Source organism: Patella vulgata, chromosome 3 (assembly GCF_932274485.2).
Source record: "Patella vulgata chromosome 3, xgPatVulg1.2, whole genome shotgun sequence".
Taxonomy (NCBI): Eukaryota; Metazoa; Mollusca; class Gastropoda; family Patellidae; genus Patella; species Patella vulgata.
The window spans coordinates 52,310,238-52,329,453 of NC_065881.2; the positions used below are offsets into that span (position 1 = coordinate 52,310,238).

Here is a 19,216-nt window from a genome sequence, read left to right on the forward strand (position 1 = left end):
CATATTTTAACGTAAAATACAGATTCTTTTATATTTATCTTTATTAGGTTTATCTTGATGGCCCATATGGCACAAGTACGAGAGAAATATTCCAGACAGAACATGCTGTATTAATTGGTGCCGGTATAGGAATAACCCCGTTTGCATCCATTCTACAGAGTATTATCTACAGATTTAACTCCATGGAAAGAACCTGTCCATCATGTAAACATTTATTTACAGAACCAGCTGCAGGCAGTATGATGAAACTTAAAAAGGTGAGCAATTTCAACTAAATTAAAACCCCATTTCAAATCTAAAATGAAAGTCGTAATAATAATAATATTAACGGGACTTTAAAGGTCACCGTAAAAGCTTCATAAATTTTTCAAATACAAGTAATTGTGTCAATATATCCTTTCTATAAGTATAACCCGAACCCGAATGTCAGTATTACCTGCAACAGGTAAATTTCAAATTACCGCTGTTCTCCGTGAGTAGTCGTAACCTTCCGTCAATAAACATGCTCATAGAAATATAAACTGAATAATGAGCAGAAGTACTAAAATGACGTCACAGATTGTTTATTGACGGAAAGTTACGACTACCCACGAAGAACGGCGAAAATTACTAAAGTTGAAATTTACCTGTTGCAGGTAATATTGACATTCGGGTTCGTGTTATACTTATTTATAAACCTATAAGGGTAAATCTCTTTGATCTTTGGGGTATATTCTATGCCCGAAGTAACTTGCAGTCTGAAAGTCGGGGCGGCTTTGGATATATACACTTAAAGGACATAATTACTTGCATTTAATTTGAAAAATTTATGAAGCTTTTCCGGTGACCTTATGTTGTATAAAACGTTAAATACAAAGTATTTGGGCCTTGTGTTAGGGGAGATAACCCACAAAATGAATTTGTTTACTATCAAAAGAAGGTGCGACGTCCCTGATAACATTGTATTGGTCAAAAATGATAATCTATTTGCAGCGAATTTAACATAATATATGTCCGATCCTCACATTAGAATTATTAAACAAAGGCCTCGTGGGCTTAAGTTCTATTAAAAAAAACATAGATTTTGTTTACGGCATGAATTATTGTAGGCTACATAATTGATTTGAAATTCAACTTTTCGAAACTTGTGTCCTATTTGATTTAATCAAATTCTTTATGCTATCACCGAATGTCTTCATCATTATAATCTTTGAGGTTTCTTCTTGGTAATAGCAGGCTACATGTATTATATTATTCCATCTTATCATTTGCAGGTTGACTTTGTCTGGATCAATCGAGATCAGAAATCCTTTGAGTGGTTTACCAGTCTCTTGACACAGTTGGAACTGGAACAAGTTAAGCAAGGCGGCCGTCTTGATACAATTCTAGATTTACACATGTACATGACAGCCGCTGTTCAGAAAGCTGACATGAAGGGCATAGGTCTTCAAGTGGCGCTAGATTTAATTCACGAGAAAGAACAACGAGATTTATTAACCGGTTTACGAACCAGAACCAAACCAGGACGACCAGATTTTAATGAGGTATGTCAATTGTGCATTAGCTTGGTCATCATGAAATTCGTGCATGTGTCACCATTTTCTGATTATGATACTAGTTACACATTGTTTGTTATAATTATATGAATATCATCAATTCCTTAATAAAACAACGTTGTTTCCATGTATGTCAGTGTTGGTAATAATGGAGTAAGATTTACTTCGTGCCAGTCTCAATCACACCTGATCGTCATTTCCATTGTAACGACCTTTCAAACAACCTTTCTATATAATTTGTTTTTCAGCTATTTAAATCTATAGCCAGTAAAAAACATGGAAAGGTCAAAGTTTACTTTTGTGGTGCTCCAGTTGTTGGTAAAACTATTAAAGAATATTGTGAAAAGTTCAAATTTGGATTTCGAAAAGAAAATTTCTAAAATGAATGTTATGCATCTAAATACTGTGATTTATATATTGTTATGTCCAAACCAGTTATTGTTTAGATTTGTTTTGTTGTTATGAAATGTTAAATATGTAAATAAGTTATTTTTTTAAAATAAGTAAACAATTATCTTTTACCGAGCTTTTAAAACGAATGCTCATGTCATTCTTTACTTTATTTATATACGAGAAGCTAAGATAGTTTGACTGAGATTACTGATGCATAATACATAATGATAGTGATTGTCTTTAAATACTATGTTTTTTATGTTCATTTTTGTATCTTTTATATATGCCTTTAAGAAGACAATACATGGCCCTGTCAATACTTGTTTCGTTATACAGTGAACATTTTTAAATATTAACACATTTCATTTGCAATTTTTTTTTCTTCTCATATACATGTACGTATTTGAAATATTTAAAGATAATTTTGATAGGTGATATTTTTATGATATGTACTGTAAATAGTTATATTATGTATATAAGTTATGTAAATAATGTGGATAGCCATGATTTTTGTTGTATATAAAGTTTCTTAAATAAACAGACGGTGTATATCCCTCGATCTTCTATTTGAAATTATATCGACGACTTTTAAAAAAAACCGTTTAGTTGCTTTTTTAATCATATTTTTTTCATAATAAAAATTATTTTAATACGATATTATGTTGTTTTTGTTTAGTGTATGACTATTCAGCATTTAGAGAATACAAGTTACTAATTCATGACATACCCTCGACATACAAAATGCCAATGGACTAACATGGTAATAAAATTTAATTTAAAAAATTCGCAGTAGCGTATGGTGTTTAGTAGCAGTAGATTTATAGTCAACAATTTTTCTTGTGGACGAAATGGGATTTGAGCCACTCTGTTGTATAAAACTGTGAACATTATAACTTATTTTCATAAAACTTGTTACTGAAAAGTCTACTGTTGTGTTGCTTAAAGATACTTTCCCACAAAAGTATTTATCGGGTGGTTATTCAAATAACAGTATGGCAATTTCTTTTATATATATGGAAAGTAGAGACACCCAATCTTTCTAGAAAAAACACCCATGAAGCACGCACATGACAAAAACGAGATGGTGTCGGCTCGAGTGACGTCATAGGTTGCACGCGTAGTTTGTCAGAGCTCTTGGCGTTAGGGAGTGCTTGATGTATATGTTGATAAACTAGGTGATGAGTGGACGTGGAAAAAGAGAGAGACCTAAACGTGCAACAGTCTCCGAGATACAAAACACGGAAAGGGCGTGAGCAGGGGACAATTCGATGATTTACTTAGGAAGGAAATGAAATGAAATCGGGTTTAACGTCCTACTGTTCTGCTCCTATGCTGGGCTAATGAAGACGGGCATACGTCATACAGTGTTCTATGAGGGAAATTTTGCCCGGGCAGCGGCACTATCACCTACTCTTATATCGAATTCCAACTGCCAAGGGATCTTTTACGTGCATTCCAATGTATACACGGGACCTCGGTTTTTCGTCTCATCCGAAGGATTAGACAGCTGCCTTGTCAGCCCACCGTCCTGCATCACTGACAAGGGGGGACCACGCCGGAAAATCTGGATGAAATTTCTCGGCCAATGCAGGGATCGAACACCCGACCTCCAGGCTAGTGAGTCAGCGTCTTACACACTTAGCCGCGTGATCCCCGAATTTACTTAGGCTTCGACATTTATGGTAAATGGGCAGCGATTAATGACATCGTCTTTTATATGCAATGAATTATCCCCGGCTTCGTACCCACACTATGTACCGCGACAGCCAAGTCAGGTGACGCAAACATCACTTCTTTTAATAGATTTTCCTCGCGAATACAATGTTTTGAGAGGGGTTTGAAGCAAATTGTTCATAGATTAATTAGTTTCACTAGGTTTTTAAAAATCAACCAATTTGTACGCAGGAGGGTATCTTTAAAATTTCACCGTATTCCATAGATTATTAAAGGAAAGTCTAAAAGAAAACAAAAAATGAATGGATTCATTAATTTACCAATCGTGAAAAACAGCAAAGGGACGGGCCGTTGGATGATAGTTTTGAATATACTGGATACAATACAGTGTTTATGTATTAATTCCAGACTTTTCGGGCAAACGGATAAAGTGAAATTACTGAAATCAAAAATTTATATTTCACCTTGTTGGTAAAATAAAGTGCCAAAAATCTTATAAAACATTAATTTTACCTTTCTTTTAATTGGATACCATACGGATTTGTACTGAATTGATTATGGATTAAAAAGCTTTGCCTGGAGCCACTTTTAAGGGTGCCTTTTCGCCATTTCAACGACTAGACAGTGTCCGTCCTGCACGACTGAGAAGGCAAAAATACGCCCGAAAATCCCGAGGAACATTCTTGGTCAATACCGGGAGCGAACCCAATGGCAATGACATACATGTATTCGTTGAAAAGTGTTAAATATTCAGGTTCTAAATATAACAATATATTCACAACTTTATAATTTATACTAACATTTCCCTAAAAAATAAACCATAAATTTGAACATACAAATATATAAACTTTGAAACATAATACAATCAAAGATTCGTGTTTCACCGCAATTCTCTGACCGGGTACTTTTTTGAAACGGACTATAGTCACAATGCACTCGTTTATCAACAGCTCGTATTTATCCATTCAGTAGTTTTGTGTACCGGTCACACATGTTTCAACCTGGATAGTAAGACCAGGACAGCATATCACAGATAGCCGGTAAGACCTTAATTTATATCTGCATTAAACACATTATCGTCATTTTAATTGAAAAAGTAGGCTTAGAAATCTTTAGGTTGTTCCACGCACTAATCACAAACCTAATGTTTATCGAATCACAAACCGACTGGATGTTCGCATAGTCGTCATGATGCAATGTGTTCCAGGCGGTTTAGTCAAATATTTCACGTTTATATGACAATATTAGACTGTTATGTCATAGAGTTACGATTTATTGCATCTTAGCGCACTTTTGTATTAATAACACACAATTATCTGTGTAGGCCTAGGCCTATGTGTTCGTGAACAAAACTGAATGTAGTAGTTCAGTTCATTATTTCATTTAGTCGAAAGTAGTGGCTATGTGAGTTGGCATACAATTATGCCCTCGAGCCTCTTTTCGCCCTCCTCGTCAAATGGAATGCCCGACATTTCGACCAGCGATGATTCGCCCACAGAGGTTGTTGTTAACACCAATCCTAAGCAGAAAGCTTCCATTACCAGCACTCAGCATCTATTTAACCCCAGTGGCCTTAATCATTGTGCCCGAAACGTCGTTCCGCACGTAAACAGAACGAAACATCGACCTACGGGATAGGAACCGGCTCTTTAAATGATTGTTATTATGTGTCAGTTTTAGACAAATTTGCCCCTTTGAATCTTTTACGAAAGTTCCAACGACCCAAGTGCTTAGTGTGGGTTAAATGTATGGAATTTTATTCTGGGCTTTGAATAAAAAGACGTTAGGTATTTTTAGTTGTACTAAAATTTGGGGCCCATGTTGACGCTATCTAACCTTACATCCAACGAATGATCTGAATGACAAAAAAACATCTAAACTATTTAGATATTTGACTAAAGCCACAATTTCATTATTCTAGAAGTGAGAAGCCGGATGTACACCAGATTCTAATGATAACTGTGTACATTGAATTTATTTTTTCTTTAGTACAATCATGTATATCAGTACATGTCTGATTAGAGCTTCAAATGATAGATCTGCAAAAAAAAAAAACAACCCATAAGCTATGTTATGTTCTTATCCGATACGTCTATGTAATTAAAAATGATATGAATATTACTTGTTTCATTTTATGTAAACATACGGTTTCGGAACATCTGTCACACATTAAGTCGTGAAACACAACATCCTGTCATCTCAACAGTATTCTATGATTATTAAATGTATTTTGTTTAAACATGCAACCTTTGGGGAACTAAAAAATGGCAGAATTCCTTTTCGCCAAACTGATCATGGTGAACATGTAATTCATATATCCCATTCATTTGAACTAAACTATCAACCTTCATGAATTTAATTTTTATATTTTACCGTAGTTAGATATTTTCAGATATTATTCAAGAGATTGTATATTTCAAACCTCGGTGACAATATCAAGAACACAGAAAATATATACGCATTGACCTGTCAGCTAATCATGTGACGCAATTTTTACTCAAAATATCTCAAAATGATAACCTCATAAAGAAAGACCAAAATGAACTTTAATGAAAATACTAAATACCCACAATCAAGATCTATAGAAACATTTTAAAACTTAAATATGTGTAATTGTAAATACAAGATTTGTATCCGCAACAATTTAATCCAAACAATTATTAAAAAGTTATGAAAATAAATGTCTCGCTATTTTCTTTTATTATGGTTTAATACAAACACGTGAATAATACTCTCTTTAAAATTAGAACAAGGCTCTTCCAAATAAATGTATTTAAAGTAACCATCTCTCGCAATAATCTCCACATATTTATAAACCCGCAAAACATGGGAGCATCTTCCATAGGAAGCAAGGTGTTCTTTCTTTCAACAATTTTCCAGCTTAAAACGTGTCAAAGCGAATGATAAAAAAGACAAAATTGGCAGACAGTTCGAAAATGATCAGTGACCGTAGTCTTAATAAGTTCACGTTATGTAACCCAAACATGTCAATAGCGACCCTTGGACCCCTTATCCGTTCTCCTAGTCGACATCACCCTTGCGTCAAGAGTGGACAAAGGGAATAACCCAAAGACAGCCAAAAACATGTATTAAGTCCACATACAAATGAAAATTGGTCAAATTATACACACATCTATATGGAAGGGTCGCATAATGATTTTTATGAGCCATCTTTACGTCCTTGGGATTTACATCCCCGGGAACTTGTTACGGGCATCAAATAGATTGCCCAAAATTATGTGCTCTGTTCATACACATCAGAAATGTATGTGACCAAGGATGTCCTAGTATGGATATTCAGTTGAGAACGATCATATTTCGTCATCTTCAGTGACCCATTAAGTACCTTGGAATCAATTAAAAGTCGTAGCATTCTTAGACTACGTGAGAGCCAGGCATTACAGTACAATCAAAGCCAAAAATCTAGGACACATAATGGACCGCTCCATGTCACCAATGCCATAGATTAGTAACCAATATTACTAGCAGGATACCCGGCTTTGCCCGGGGACCTAATTCGAGGGGGCCCCAATTCGCCAGGGAGCCCACATGCGATGGCCTAAGAAAACATTCACGACTCATGCTGGTTAATTTGCAAGGTGGAAACGACCCTTACTATGGAGGTAATGTCTTACATTTATATATATATATAGACAAGCTCGGCTGAATCTACGTTCTTGAATATATACCGGTACCACAATTCTCACCATGCCAACCTACAGCAGACACTATGGCCTCGATGCTATTAATGTCCATGAGTCAATGCCCTGGAACAAGGTTAAAGTCCTACATAAAACTGTATCATCTGTTTCTTTCTATAATAATTCAAAAATAGATGATAAAAAAAAGAAAATGTTGAAAATTTCAGTCAAATTACTTTGTTCTGAACGGAATTGTCACTGTTAGAAGTTTGGACTAGAAATGGGCATCAATTTTGTCTTCTTCGCCGTCTATGAGAATTGGCGATCGTTTGATTGACAAACAATAGCTCCACCCACATATTCTCGATTATCAAGTAACATGCTCAATGGTTTTAGTAGCCTCGCTTGGCAGGCTTTTCATTACCAGTTTCCGGTTGTGACATCAGCGAGTCACCCTGCACGTTTCAAGTCAGTAGCTTGAAGCGTATATATGGTATTAGTGTCAGTGGCTTGTGGCACGAAGTAACAGTATATTGTCGCATACATAATATATTATGTCAACGCTTGGGCGACATAATATATTGTGTTGACGCTCCAAGCGTGTTAGCATATTAGACCTGTAGACTCAGTGGAATGTACGCGTCATCAGAGCGGATCCAGGGGTTGGACCATGGGGACCGGTCCACCCCCTTAACAATAGAAAGTGTCCCTGTAAATAAAAGAGGGCATCCTTATCAGAAAAAGGGCACCTGTGATGTCAGAATTTCAAAAAAGGGCACTTTTCTTTCGGATTAGGGTTAGGGTTAGGGTTAGGGTTAGGACACAGAAAAGAGAGAAAAAACAGAAAAGAAAAAAACAATCGAAACTTACCGATTCCATGATGGAAAATACCGCCAAAATATGTCTCCAAAGCATTCATTGGTTATCAAAGCGCCAATTAAATCTATCGTTGCAAGTTCATGCCTAGTCACCTCCATCCTAGTTCCAAGCGTTGACATAATATATTATATCGCCCAAGCGTTGACATAATATATTATGTATGCGACAATATACTGTTACTTCGTGCCACAGGCCACTGACACTAATACCATATATACGCTTCAAGCTACTGACTTGAAACGTATCGCCTGAGCGAGTAACGGTAAACGTCAGCTTGGTCCGCCATTTATTGATTTAATTTTAAATGGACGAGGCTGTTTAAATCCAAACTGTATCCAAGCCATCCGTGGGTCTACGGAGTTGCTTTTAAGCTTATCGTGTAAATAAAGGTCTAATTAATAATTTCTATAAGATCTGAAGCCTAAATAAAGACTTAAAATAGGCAGATTTAGCTCTTGCATAATGTATGTTTAACATACAGATCTATATTTCATTGCGTTGCGTTTTTTATACTTTCGATGGCCTACACTACATGAAGATCTGACAATTTATAGTGTAAGTTCACGTCAAGGGTCAAACGAGCGGCTTTTGACCCTATGACGTTAGGCATTGATTAACTAATCAGCGTTGACATTTCTAGTGGTTTACCCACAGTTCGGTGCATCAGAAGGGCAAGAACTCACCGCAACAGACCGTTTCATTGGCTAATCCCTCACTTCACCCAGAACACGTCAATGATAACAACTCTTCCAGATCCCAGCGTAGTAAAGACAAGTAAAACGAATTTTGAACTATAAAAACGAAACGAAATAGGATCTGTGTATAAATCAAATTGAAATATCCTTTTTTGTTTTAAAACACACACAAAACACTTTATTATCTGTTACTTATACATTAAAGATACATTATGGGAGATTTTTATAGAGAGTTGGCCATTCTTGCTATAACAGTTCAAAAGTAGATGATGAAAGAAGAATATATTGAAAATTTCAGTCAAATTACTTTATTCTGAACATAGTTATCATCGTTGTAATATTTGACTAGAAATGGTAGTGAAATGTGCTTTCACCTTGGCCGATCGTTTGATTGACAGGCGTTAACTCCACCTACATATCTCGATTATCAAGTAAAGTTTTCAATGGCATGCGGAAACGCTCTACACCGGCCTCGCTAAGTACACTCTATCATTTAGCCTCGATCTAACTGACGTATTCTCATCAGGGTGCGCCATATTTGAATTAATCAATAAGTGAAATCCTATTTAAATCCGAGCTGTAGCCGAGCCATCCGTGGGTCTACAGAGTTGATTTTGGGCTTGTTTAAATAAAGATCTAATTCATAATTTTTATAACATCTAAAGCCTAAATTAAGACTTGCAATAATCAGATTTTGCTCTTGCATAATGTATGTTTAATTTATTCCTGTCCAACCTCATGGGTTGTCTCCGGGTCCTCCGGTTTCTTCCCACTGCTAAAGACCCCTACGCGCAAGCGAATGATTGAAATAAAATTGAACCATGTGTTAGTCCCGAAATGACCTAGTTTGTGTTGAGTGGACGTTAAACCTTATTTCTCTCTCTCTCTCATTAATTTATTAAGCACTTAGAAATAACAACATAATAATATATAACAACAATAATATTTTTACGGGGCACTTGAATTTTCAATTTCTTATATATGTAGATGGGGGTAGGGCGGGAGACTCCATTTTGTCGACACCGTGAGTGCAATTAGTTTGAAAGAAATCAGCACCCGTCTGATAATGAAGTGCCACAAGCACGCGTTTACCCCAAAATATATACATGTAAACGCTAAACACATGTTGGCATATACGATGGATTTTCTTGAATTTCATTCCAGCCAATTACTTTGAAGGGGTGAAATTCTAGTACTATCAAATCGTCTAATTATCAACGGCATGATACTCTGCTGCGTCGCCACAAACTCTCCAATCCCTCCAATCAAAGGTTGCGGCTGTTCAGGGGGACGATATTTGGTGAAAGCTTGATAAACTAACTGGAATATCACTCGAATAAAAACCAGAACACTACAAATAACGATAAACCATCACCGGACTATGGAATCGAGTACATGTACTGTGTTAAAGCCCCGGGTTTGTCATGCCCCTTGATCAAGGCTTTACTAAACTTATGGGTTTAGTTCTAATCTAGTACAAAAACGTGTTTTATTCAATACCGGACCAATTCTTCTTGTTTTTGAGTTCGTTTTTGGTGAATCTAGGTATTCAGATTTTGCACATATATTTATCAATACGAAATTCCCTTCTTCGCTCATTTAATTCCCATATATTACCTTTGAGATCTTCCACATTTATAAAGCATGCTTTCTAACATTTCTGGTGGACTGTTTGTCTCCACATTTGACTCCTCTGTGTGACAAGTTTGCCTGGCCAGCAACTTTAGATTTGTCTTGATATTCTGTGAATTAGTTCTTTTAATCGATAGACTGATGTCTCGGATCGTCCCTAATTACCAATAGTACGACACTTTAAACTCATTGGTAGTATTTTAATCTTTATATATTATGGTTATATCTCTAAGTATATAGGCCATGTACATGGTAAATAAATGGTAAACAACTACCTTGACATTGCAAAATAGATTATCATTATATATCCGACCTATGTTTAAATATGTGGATCAAATTTATTGAGATTCAGTTATCTCCACACAATATAATATACATATTCATAATGACACATCTTTTTGATTGTATTCTAGCATTAGTGTTTAATTTATCTTACATATTTTTAATTCTAAGCACCGATGTAATGATGTATGTATGCGTGTATGTATGTAGGTATGTAAGTATGTACTTATAAGTGATCTTTAAAATAGAAATTAGTTAGTATCTATTTATTTATACGACTAACATGTATTTATGCACTTCAATCCTTTTAGTTCAATGTTTATCACAATTTCATATTGTGTGGATAAAGGGAATCACATTACATTAAGAGTAGGTCTACCCATTAATATTAAGGTAGTGAGCTTCTCAGAATGCAACGTTACACCTAGACTTTATTTTCTTGTTATCAACCAGGCAATGGAATCTTCAACGCTTGAACAATAGATTTAATAGAATACCATAAGCCAAAGAGGAAAGTCATCTTAGCATGTGTTAATTCTTATTCACCGGATTCAGTCATGTGAGTAAACAGCAGTTTAACTGGCCATTCCATATTCAGATGGTAATCACGCGACTGAAGACTTCCGAAACCCGGGAAAGAATTATACATGTTATGGTAGACAGTTTACGTCCTACTGGGCTATGCCATTCAGTGCGCTATGATGAAAATTTTCCGAATTCCAACTGACAAAGGCAAAAGTGGACTGGAAACTGTTCCTTGACAAGACCTCCGATCTCCACCCATGTCAAGGGGAAACCTGCTAAAAAATCATATGAGGAAAATCAAACCTGGGATCATCGGGCTATTAATAAACAATGACCAGTTTACATCCTGTGTCCACCATAATCACAATAGCTCAGGGGTGGCCAACCTTAACATGTGCGTCAATTTGTTCAGATGTGCCATACAACACTTGTAGCTTCGTCTACTTTAATGAACAAAGGTTTGATTCGTTAAGATTCTTATCTAAAACAGATTAATGTGAAAGAAGATAACATTCGGTAAAAAGGATGTGAATAAAGTAATAAAATCGCTAAAAAAATGAATAGGTTTACTGCCTTACTTTATTATTATGACAAGGATACAATCCACCAGTTCTATCCACATTTGATCCTGCTACAATAGAGGGAAAGTATAAAGTTATCAATTGATTTGCTTCAAAATTGGGAGGATAGGGTGACTAGAGTCTCGCGCTTCGAGCTTGCGGTCGTGGATTCGTTTCCTGGTGTGAGCGTATGTGGCTTGGAGATAGGGGCGCCTTCTCAACCTCGTGGATTTACGCTGAGCATCGTGAAATATAAAGGTAACCGATGTAAGAGATAATGTATGGCACAAGCCATATATTTTTACACAATGAAACCCTTACTCTATCAAACTGTTTAAAAAACCTGTTTCGATAACATACACAGGACAGGACACCATTCTGTTGAATATCAAGGACACGTGCAGACATGAAACAAGTGTGTAGTTTGTAATACTGGTTTCTTAAAAGCTATTAGCATTCCGACATTTAAAGTATTTTCACATTTGAAGAAAAAATGTTATTTTCAAGCAACCCATGAAGTTAATTACTGTTCATGTTTAACTGTTCATTATGGTTATGTGTGGTTTTAAACCTTTACAAATTGTGAAATTATTGTCTATTTATTTCTTAATTCAAACGGATCGAATTTATGTCGATTGTGTGGCTTAGAAGTCTAGGACGGGAAAAGAATAGTTACTATGATAGCTATGTCAATAAAGGGCAATAATTCAATAATGGGTCATTCCATGTCAACTGTACCCGTACATGTAAAGTGGTCCCCTCAGAATATCATGAAAAAATATGTTATAGTACATACAGTCTTATGTAAAACTGCAAAGTTTTGAAACTACTGTTATAATTAAAACTCGATTTTTGTGATCTGATTTTATTCCTTCTAGTCAGTTTAGAGTCTTGATTTTATGGGGTTTGTAAGAGAATGTTATATAGATTAAGAATTTACCATCACATTTTACAGAAAAGGTACCGTCAACTGTGTATGGAGTTCCAAAAAATGATGCATGTGAAACAAAAAACAAAAAAAAAAAAAAAAAATCCCGATCAATATTTCGATATAGTGTAGAAATTTTACTACACTATATTAGAAGTTGTTACTTATCACAATGTATAATGTGTCAATGGTTATTGTTTGAACAAACATTGTTAAAAAGGCGTATATTTGTTGGTTTCTTGTAAAATTAGCTTCGAAAACCGACTCACACAATATACAATATACAACCTTCAATCAAGTATCTCTAAGTTTAACCTACAATAATTCTGGAAAACAGAATTTTGATTCATTTGAAGTCACCAAAATTCTGTAAAAAAATTAAAGGATCAACTCAAATTCTGGAATTATTTTACATTACACATACATTATGCAAGAGTTAAATCTGTCTATTACAGGTCTTTCTTTGGGCCTGAAATGTTATCTAAATTATTAATTACACATTAATTAACTCATCCAGACCATAACCAACTCTCGATACCATCGCTAGCCAAATCAGACGTAAAAATGGATAATCGAGATTTTGTATTTATTAACGAAGATCGAGGCTGGCCTAAAATTCCAAAGCTAATGCCCCTTTGAACATTGAGTTATTAGATTTAAGGTCGGCACTGAACTTCTGTATTCACCGAAATTCATTGCTTAAGAAAGAAACGATTGGCTGTTTTGTTCTGAAGTTGTTTAAAAGTGGGTCAATGTCAACTATTATATTTATAAATAACCATTGGATGTCGTTTTGAAAACGGCGGAAATTCAACATAACCAGAATACATTGAAATAAAGAAGAGCATGCTTACCCTTTTCGATTTGTTTACATTTGCAATCTATTGTTTAATAATTTGTTGAAATCGTCTTTCTAGTTTGGGTCGACAGTACTGCGTTTGTTCATTTCAAACCGCACTTCATGACCATCACCTGATAACCGTTCACTAGAACTATTATCCTCATCGTTGTATTAAGTACAAACTTTAAGGTAGTAGAATATAACAGCCTTTTATTATTCAAATTAATTCATCTAGAAACTGATTTATTTATTTACAGTGGCAATAAATCTACACATACCAGAAAAATATGTCATCATAAATCAGCCTTTGTTCATAGTAATTGTTGAATATGCAAATTAATTTAGCTCTGGTGCGTGCATTCTTCTCTTCTAATATCCATTGTTTTTTTTCTCTATATGGATGCTTGCTATAAACTATGGAAACCTGTTCCCACCTTTTTGCAATCTTCTTAACTTCTCGCTCCTTTATCCTCGACTTCTCAACTTCTCGCCTTCTCGTGAGAAGTATAGATTATGAAATAACTGCAACAGGCTGCCATATTACCACAGTAAACAAACTTTATTTTGGTAGCCTTCCAATTTATGAATTAAGAGTTTTCAAACAGTGTACTCTAGAAATGTATAGGTTTGTAAGATTCAATAAGCATGTTTTAACTCCTTTAAAGGTTGAAGGTAGTTGATTGTAATATTGCTTCTTTAAAACTACTTCCCCACAAAAATAGTCAACAATTTTTCTTGTGTACGAAATGGGATTTGTACGGAGCCCGGTAAGGGACGCAAAAAAAAAAAAAAAAAAAAAATAATAATAACCGGCGCGCGCCGGATAATAACGGGCGCGCGCCGCTATCTAGGTGGTCCCGTGTTCCATCCCTGCGTTGGCCGAGAAAGTTCCTCGGGATTTTCCGGCGTGGTTCCTCCTTGTCAATCAATGGTGCAGGAGGAACCACGCTGGAAAATGCCGATGAACTTCCCCTGCCAAAACAGTGATGGAACAAGGGATCTCCTGGATAGCGAACCTACGGTCAACGTACAGTAGTTGGGATGGGACGAAATACCGAAGTCTGGTGTCCACATTGGCATGCACGAAAATGATCCCCTGGCCTTTGGAATTCGATATAAGCGTAAGCTGTAGTACCGCTGCCCGGGCAAACTTTTCCTCATAGTACGCACTATATATGGCGTATGCCCGTTTTGATTAGTCCAGTAGGAGCAGAACAGTAGGACTTTAAACCCCATTTCATTCTATTTCTTATTGGAAATTATCCGGCGCGCTCCAGTTATTTATCCGGCGCGCGCCAGTTATTATCCGGCGCTCGCCCGTTATTTATCCGGCCGGTTATTATTATTATATTTTTTTTTTTTTGGCGTCCCTTACCGGGCTCCGTAGATTTGAGCCACTCTGTTATATAAAACTGTTAACATTATGATAACCTTTTTTCATAAAACTTATTACCGAAAAGTCTACAATTGTGTCGCTTAAAGATACTTTCTCACAAAAGTATTTATCGGGTGGTTATTTCCCTCAAAAATATGTCAATTTTGGTATATATGGAAAGTAGAGGCAACCAATCGTTCTAGAAAAATACAGGATTCCTTGAAAAACACACATGGACCAAGCACAGGACAAAAATGAGAGGGTGTCACTAATTTGCAGCCTGACGATTAAGGGCTGTCTGCTCGAATGACATAAACGGTTGCACACGAAGACTCACTGATCTCTCAGGGAGCGTTTGGTGTATATGTTGTAAACTTGACGATGAGCGGACTAGCAAAAAGTGTGAGATGTAAACGTACAACAGTATCTGAGATAAAATCCACGGGAAAGCGTGTAGACAGGGGATAATTCGAGAATTTAATTAGGCATCAGTCCCTAGCCAGGCCTTCTGTCCTGCAGCACTGACGAGATGGAACCACGTCGGAAAATCCCGATGAACTTTCTCGGTCAGCTCAGGGATCGAACACGGGACCTCCAGGTTAGCAAGCCAACGTCTTACTCACTAAGCCACCGCAGCTCTTTATTGGTTGTAGAATGTTGGTATGGTAAAGGAATCTTATTGGTGGAAGTGTTGCTTGGCGACCCTTGTTTATTTGTTTCTTCATAGATACACTGACTTAATATTATTTGAGCGTCATCAGTAACGTCATTAATCAAATGAACAATTTGACTAGAGTCATGTACGTATATATATAATATTCATTTCTTTTCAGAGTTTGAGTAAATATCCTCCAGCAAAATGGGGTTACCACCAGGGGAAGTCGAGAAGAAAGAAATGGATTTAACTATCCGAACTGAAATGGTAAATAAACAAATAATTTATTCCAATAATCTTTTAGTTTACCAATTTATGTAATTGCGTTAATTTAAGAGGGCATGAGTAGGCTACCACAGGCCTCGCCCAAAGGTTTGCACACCACCCTGTGAGAGACTGACCTATCAGATGGTGTCAACTAAAGATTCATACTACTGCTGTGAGAGGTTCGCGTGAGGGTTTCATCAGTGCTGGCTGGCACTGTTCGTCACGGCTATATGGGGGTGGGGGGGATGGACGATTGGTTAGCACGTGCGCGCTATATCATAAGGCCTGCCATTGAGTCAACTGGCGTGGTTTCGAATCCCCGGTTGTAGGTGACAAGGAGTAGGGTCGCGCCTGTCCAACCTCGTGGGTTTTCTCCCGGTCCTCCGGTTTCCTCCCACTGCTAAAGACCCCTACGCGCAAGCGAATTATTGAAATAAAATTAAACCATGTGTTAGTCCTGAAATGACCTAGTTTGTGTCGAGTGGATGTTAAACCCCATCTCTCTCTCTCTCTCTCTCTCTCTCTCTCTCTCTCTCCAAAACAGCCTTACGTTGCACCAATTCACATAGGCAGGTCGATACAGATAGGTCGACGTTAAATAGCACTTTCTTCTAATTCTTTAGATAATAAATACCAGTGTACCTTTCAGCATGGCACTCAACTGCAAAATATCCGGAAGCAACATTTCAGGGAGTTGAGAAGGGTCTCACAAGCAGGCATTTAGACGCTTATCTCGTCCATGCGGCGACGTTACAGGTTTGTGTGACTGCTATAGATATGAATGCACACGTTACTGACTTTTGATTTTAGCCTTTTTGGCCACGATTCACAGTGAAGTAAGGTATTATTGTCACCGTGTGTTATTGTTGATTTTCTTGTGTCGGTAAAATGTCCAGACAACAAAAATGCCAAGAGTCACCTTTGAGCTATATTTTGTAGAGCTAGCTCTTCCAGTCAAATTAGTGGTGCGTTTTCATTGCGCTTCGGTATTTTAGGAAACATTCCGAAACAATTGTTCTGTTTCCCCTATATCATAAATATAATTACACGTACAATGGATAATTATCGATAAGCAATATTTGTTCACATATTTAACTCGTAAATTGTAACAGGTGTTGTCAAAAAATGGTTTATTTTGTCGTTTTATTTCCTAACATTAGTTTATAAATGAATGAATGAAATGGAATTTAACATTCTATTTCACTAGTTTATACAGACGAACTTTTCATCTTGATATCGATAGTTTTATATTTTCCGAGCTTTAGGTTTTAATTTACATGCAACAAATTACCCCAGTCGCCAGTACCTTGACTGAATTTGACTGGTGGTTACAATTAGTAACTGTTCTATTTCGTTAAGAGTCATCAATTACTTTCGGCGCATCTCCATTCTGCACTGTAATGTGTATTCACATATAAATGATAGGTTAAATATCTAAAGATTTGGCGAACTGTTATGAAGACAACGAAAAATTCCTATAAATTTGTGGATCAAGGGAAGGTCCCCAAGCGCTACTTAGCTTTTTGTTGTTCTTATTGGGGCGACGTTCTTCGAAGTCACAATTCTAAGATCGTCGCAATGACGGCAAACTGGGTTCCTAGTCTATAGTTTTTGTTATATTAGACTTCAATCAAAATATTGAATTTAGTGACAGACACGGCGGATAAAAATCTACACTCTACATTTTTTTAGTATGAAAATTATAAGAAAAAACAATTCAACTATCGCTGATTGGACCTGTGGAAAAACAAATCTGCAAGTGTCAATTTATTTTGTTTTTATTCATATACAGAAATATACAGAAAGATACAGTTTATAGTAGGAAAATTAAAACAAAAAAAAAACAATTTAACTATTAGTAATTCGACCAATGCAAGTATATAGAAATGCATATGGTCAATTTATTTTGTTTTAGTTTATATTGATATACGGAAACATAAAGTTAAATCGATAAATGCGGGTGGGTATAAAAGCGAGATGTTTCAATAAAACGATTAATTTAAGTACACACGGGCTCAGACGATCATCAACATTATATTTTGTTACATTTATTCTAAGTTAGAATGGACACGACCGATACTCTTGTGAACTCGAAAATGGAGACAATCACTATTTCTTATAAAAGTGGACATCAGCATCGGGTAAAGAAAACTATTACTACAAAGATCAAATCTTTTCATCATCTATTTTTTAACTATTAGAGCTAGAACTGTCAGCTCTTTGTCTAATCTTAACTAATGTCACTTTAAATACTATTCAAAAAAAGTAGGGGATATTTGATTTTTAAGTGTTATTAAAGTCACCTAATGAAACTGACGAAGAAACAAATGACAAAATGAAATGAAGTTCACATTCATCGATTTATTCCAAATGATCGTTAGACTAAGTAAGGCACAGACTGACCATTATAAGGGTAAAATGATACCCGGGGTCAAACAGCAAAGTTACCACAGCATCACAACCAAGTCAGTAACGGGTAAATCCTCCCCTGTTTGCCAAACAAGCATTGATCCGACGTGGCATACTCCTAATGAGACGTCTAAGGTCATTTTGGTCCAGATTGTCCCATTCCTGTTGCAACGCAGCAGCAAGTTCTTGGACATTGGCAGGACGTTGTTGACGTTGACGTAACCTCTGTCCAAGCATGTCCCAGACATGCTCGATGGGGGAGAGGTCGGGACTCAGTGCTGGCCAAGGTAATGTGGTGATGTTCTGTTGTTGGAGGTAACCTGTAACGATCCTGGCCCTGTGACATCTTGCGTTGTCATCCTGGAAGATGAAACGGCGGCCATGACGTCGTGCGAACGGCACAACATGGACTGCCAAGATGTTGTCCCGGTAGTACTGGCCTGTAACACGCCCTGCAACAACATGTAAAGCCGTTCTTCCAGCAACAGTGATGCCTCCCCACACCATAACAGAACCACCCCCAAATCGACCATGTCTGATGACGTTAACGTCTTGGAAGCGCTCGTTTCGACGACGCCACACCCTCCTACGTCTGTCCAAAAAATCAACAGTGAACCTTGACTCATCTGAAAACATCACATTGCTCCAGCGTCGATTATCCCAGTGTTGACGATCCCTACACCAACGACGTCTTGCCTGAATGTGATGATCTCTCAAACAAGGGATCACGCGAGGACGTCGGGCGCGAAGGTGACCCCTATGCAGTCGATTCCGAATCGTCTGGCCACTCACTCTCACACCAGTGTCTGTTTGAAGACGAGCGCTGATCTGATTTGCTGTGATGACACGATTTCTCAAGGCCAAGGTACGGATAAATCGATCCTGGGCTTAAGTTGTCGCCCTTGGTCGACCTGAGCGTGGTCTG

The 19,216-nt window shown here is 36.8% G+C and overlaps 2 protein-coding genes across 7 annotated transcripts in view; both read left to right on the top strand.

Moving 5' to 3' along the window:
* Positions 1 to 2,577, top strand: part of LOC126816021 (NADPH oxidase 5) — a 28,363-nt gene extending 25,786 nt beyond the window's left edge. For all 5 annotated transcript variants that reach the window (XM_050542155.2, XM_050542150.2, XM_050542154.2 and 2 more), the window contains 3 exons: positions 48 to 257; positions 1,254 to 1,523; positions 1,784 to 2,577. In XM_050542155.2, coding sequence (XP_050398112.1) covers positions 48 to 257; positions 1,254 to 1,523; positions 1,784 to 1,915 — 612 coding nt within the window. In that variant the 3' untranslated portion in view covers positions 1,916 to 2,577. The remainder of the gene's footprint in view (positions 1 to 47; positions 258 to 1,253; positions 1,524 to 1,783) is intronic.
* Positions 2,578 to 4,538: 1,961 nt separating this feature from the next.
* The window catches only part of LOC126816024 (glucose transporter type 1), a 47,114-nt gene continuing 32,436 nt past the window's right edge, over positions 4,539 to 19,216 (top strand). Inside the window, exons 1-2 of one of the 2 annotated variants that reach the window (XM_050542158.1) lie at positions 4,539 to 4,642; positions 15,794 to 15,882. In XM_050542158.1, the coding sequence (XP_050398115.1) occupies positions 15,820 to 15,882 (63 nt within the window). In that variant the 5' untranslated portion in view covers positions 4,539 to 4,642; positions 15,794 to 15,819. The remainder of the gene's footprint in view (positions 4,643 to 15,793; positions 15,883 to 19,216) is intronic. The other variant, XM_050542159.2, reaches the window with a different exon arrangement.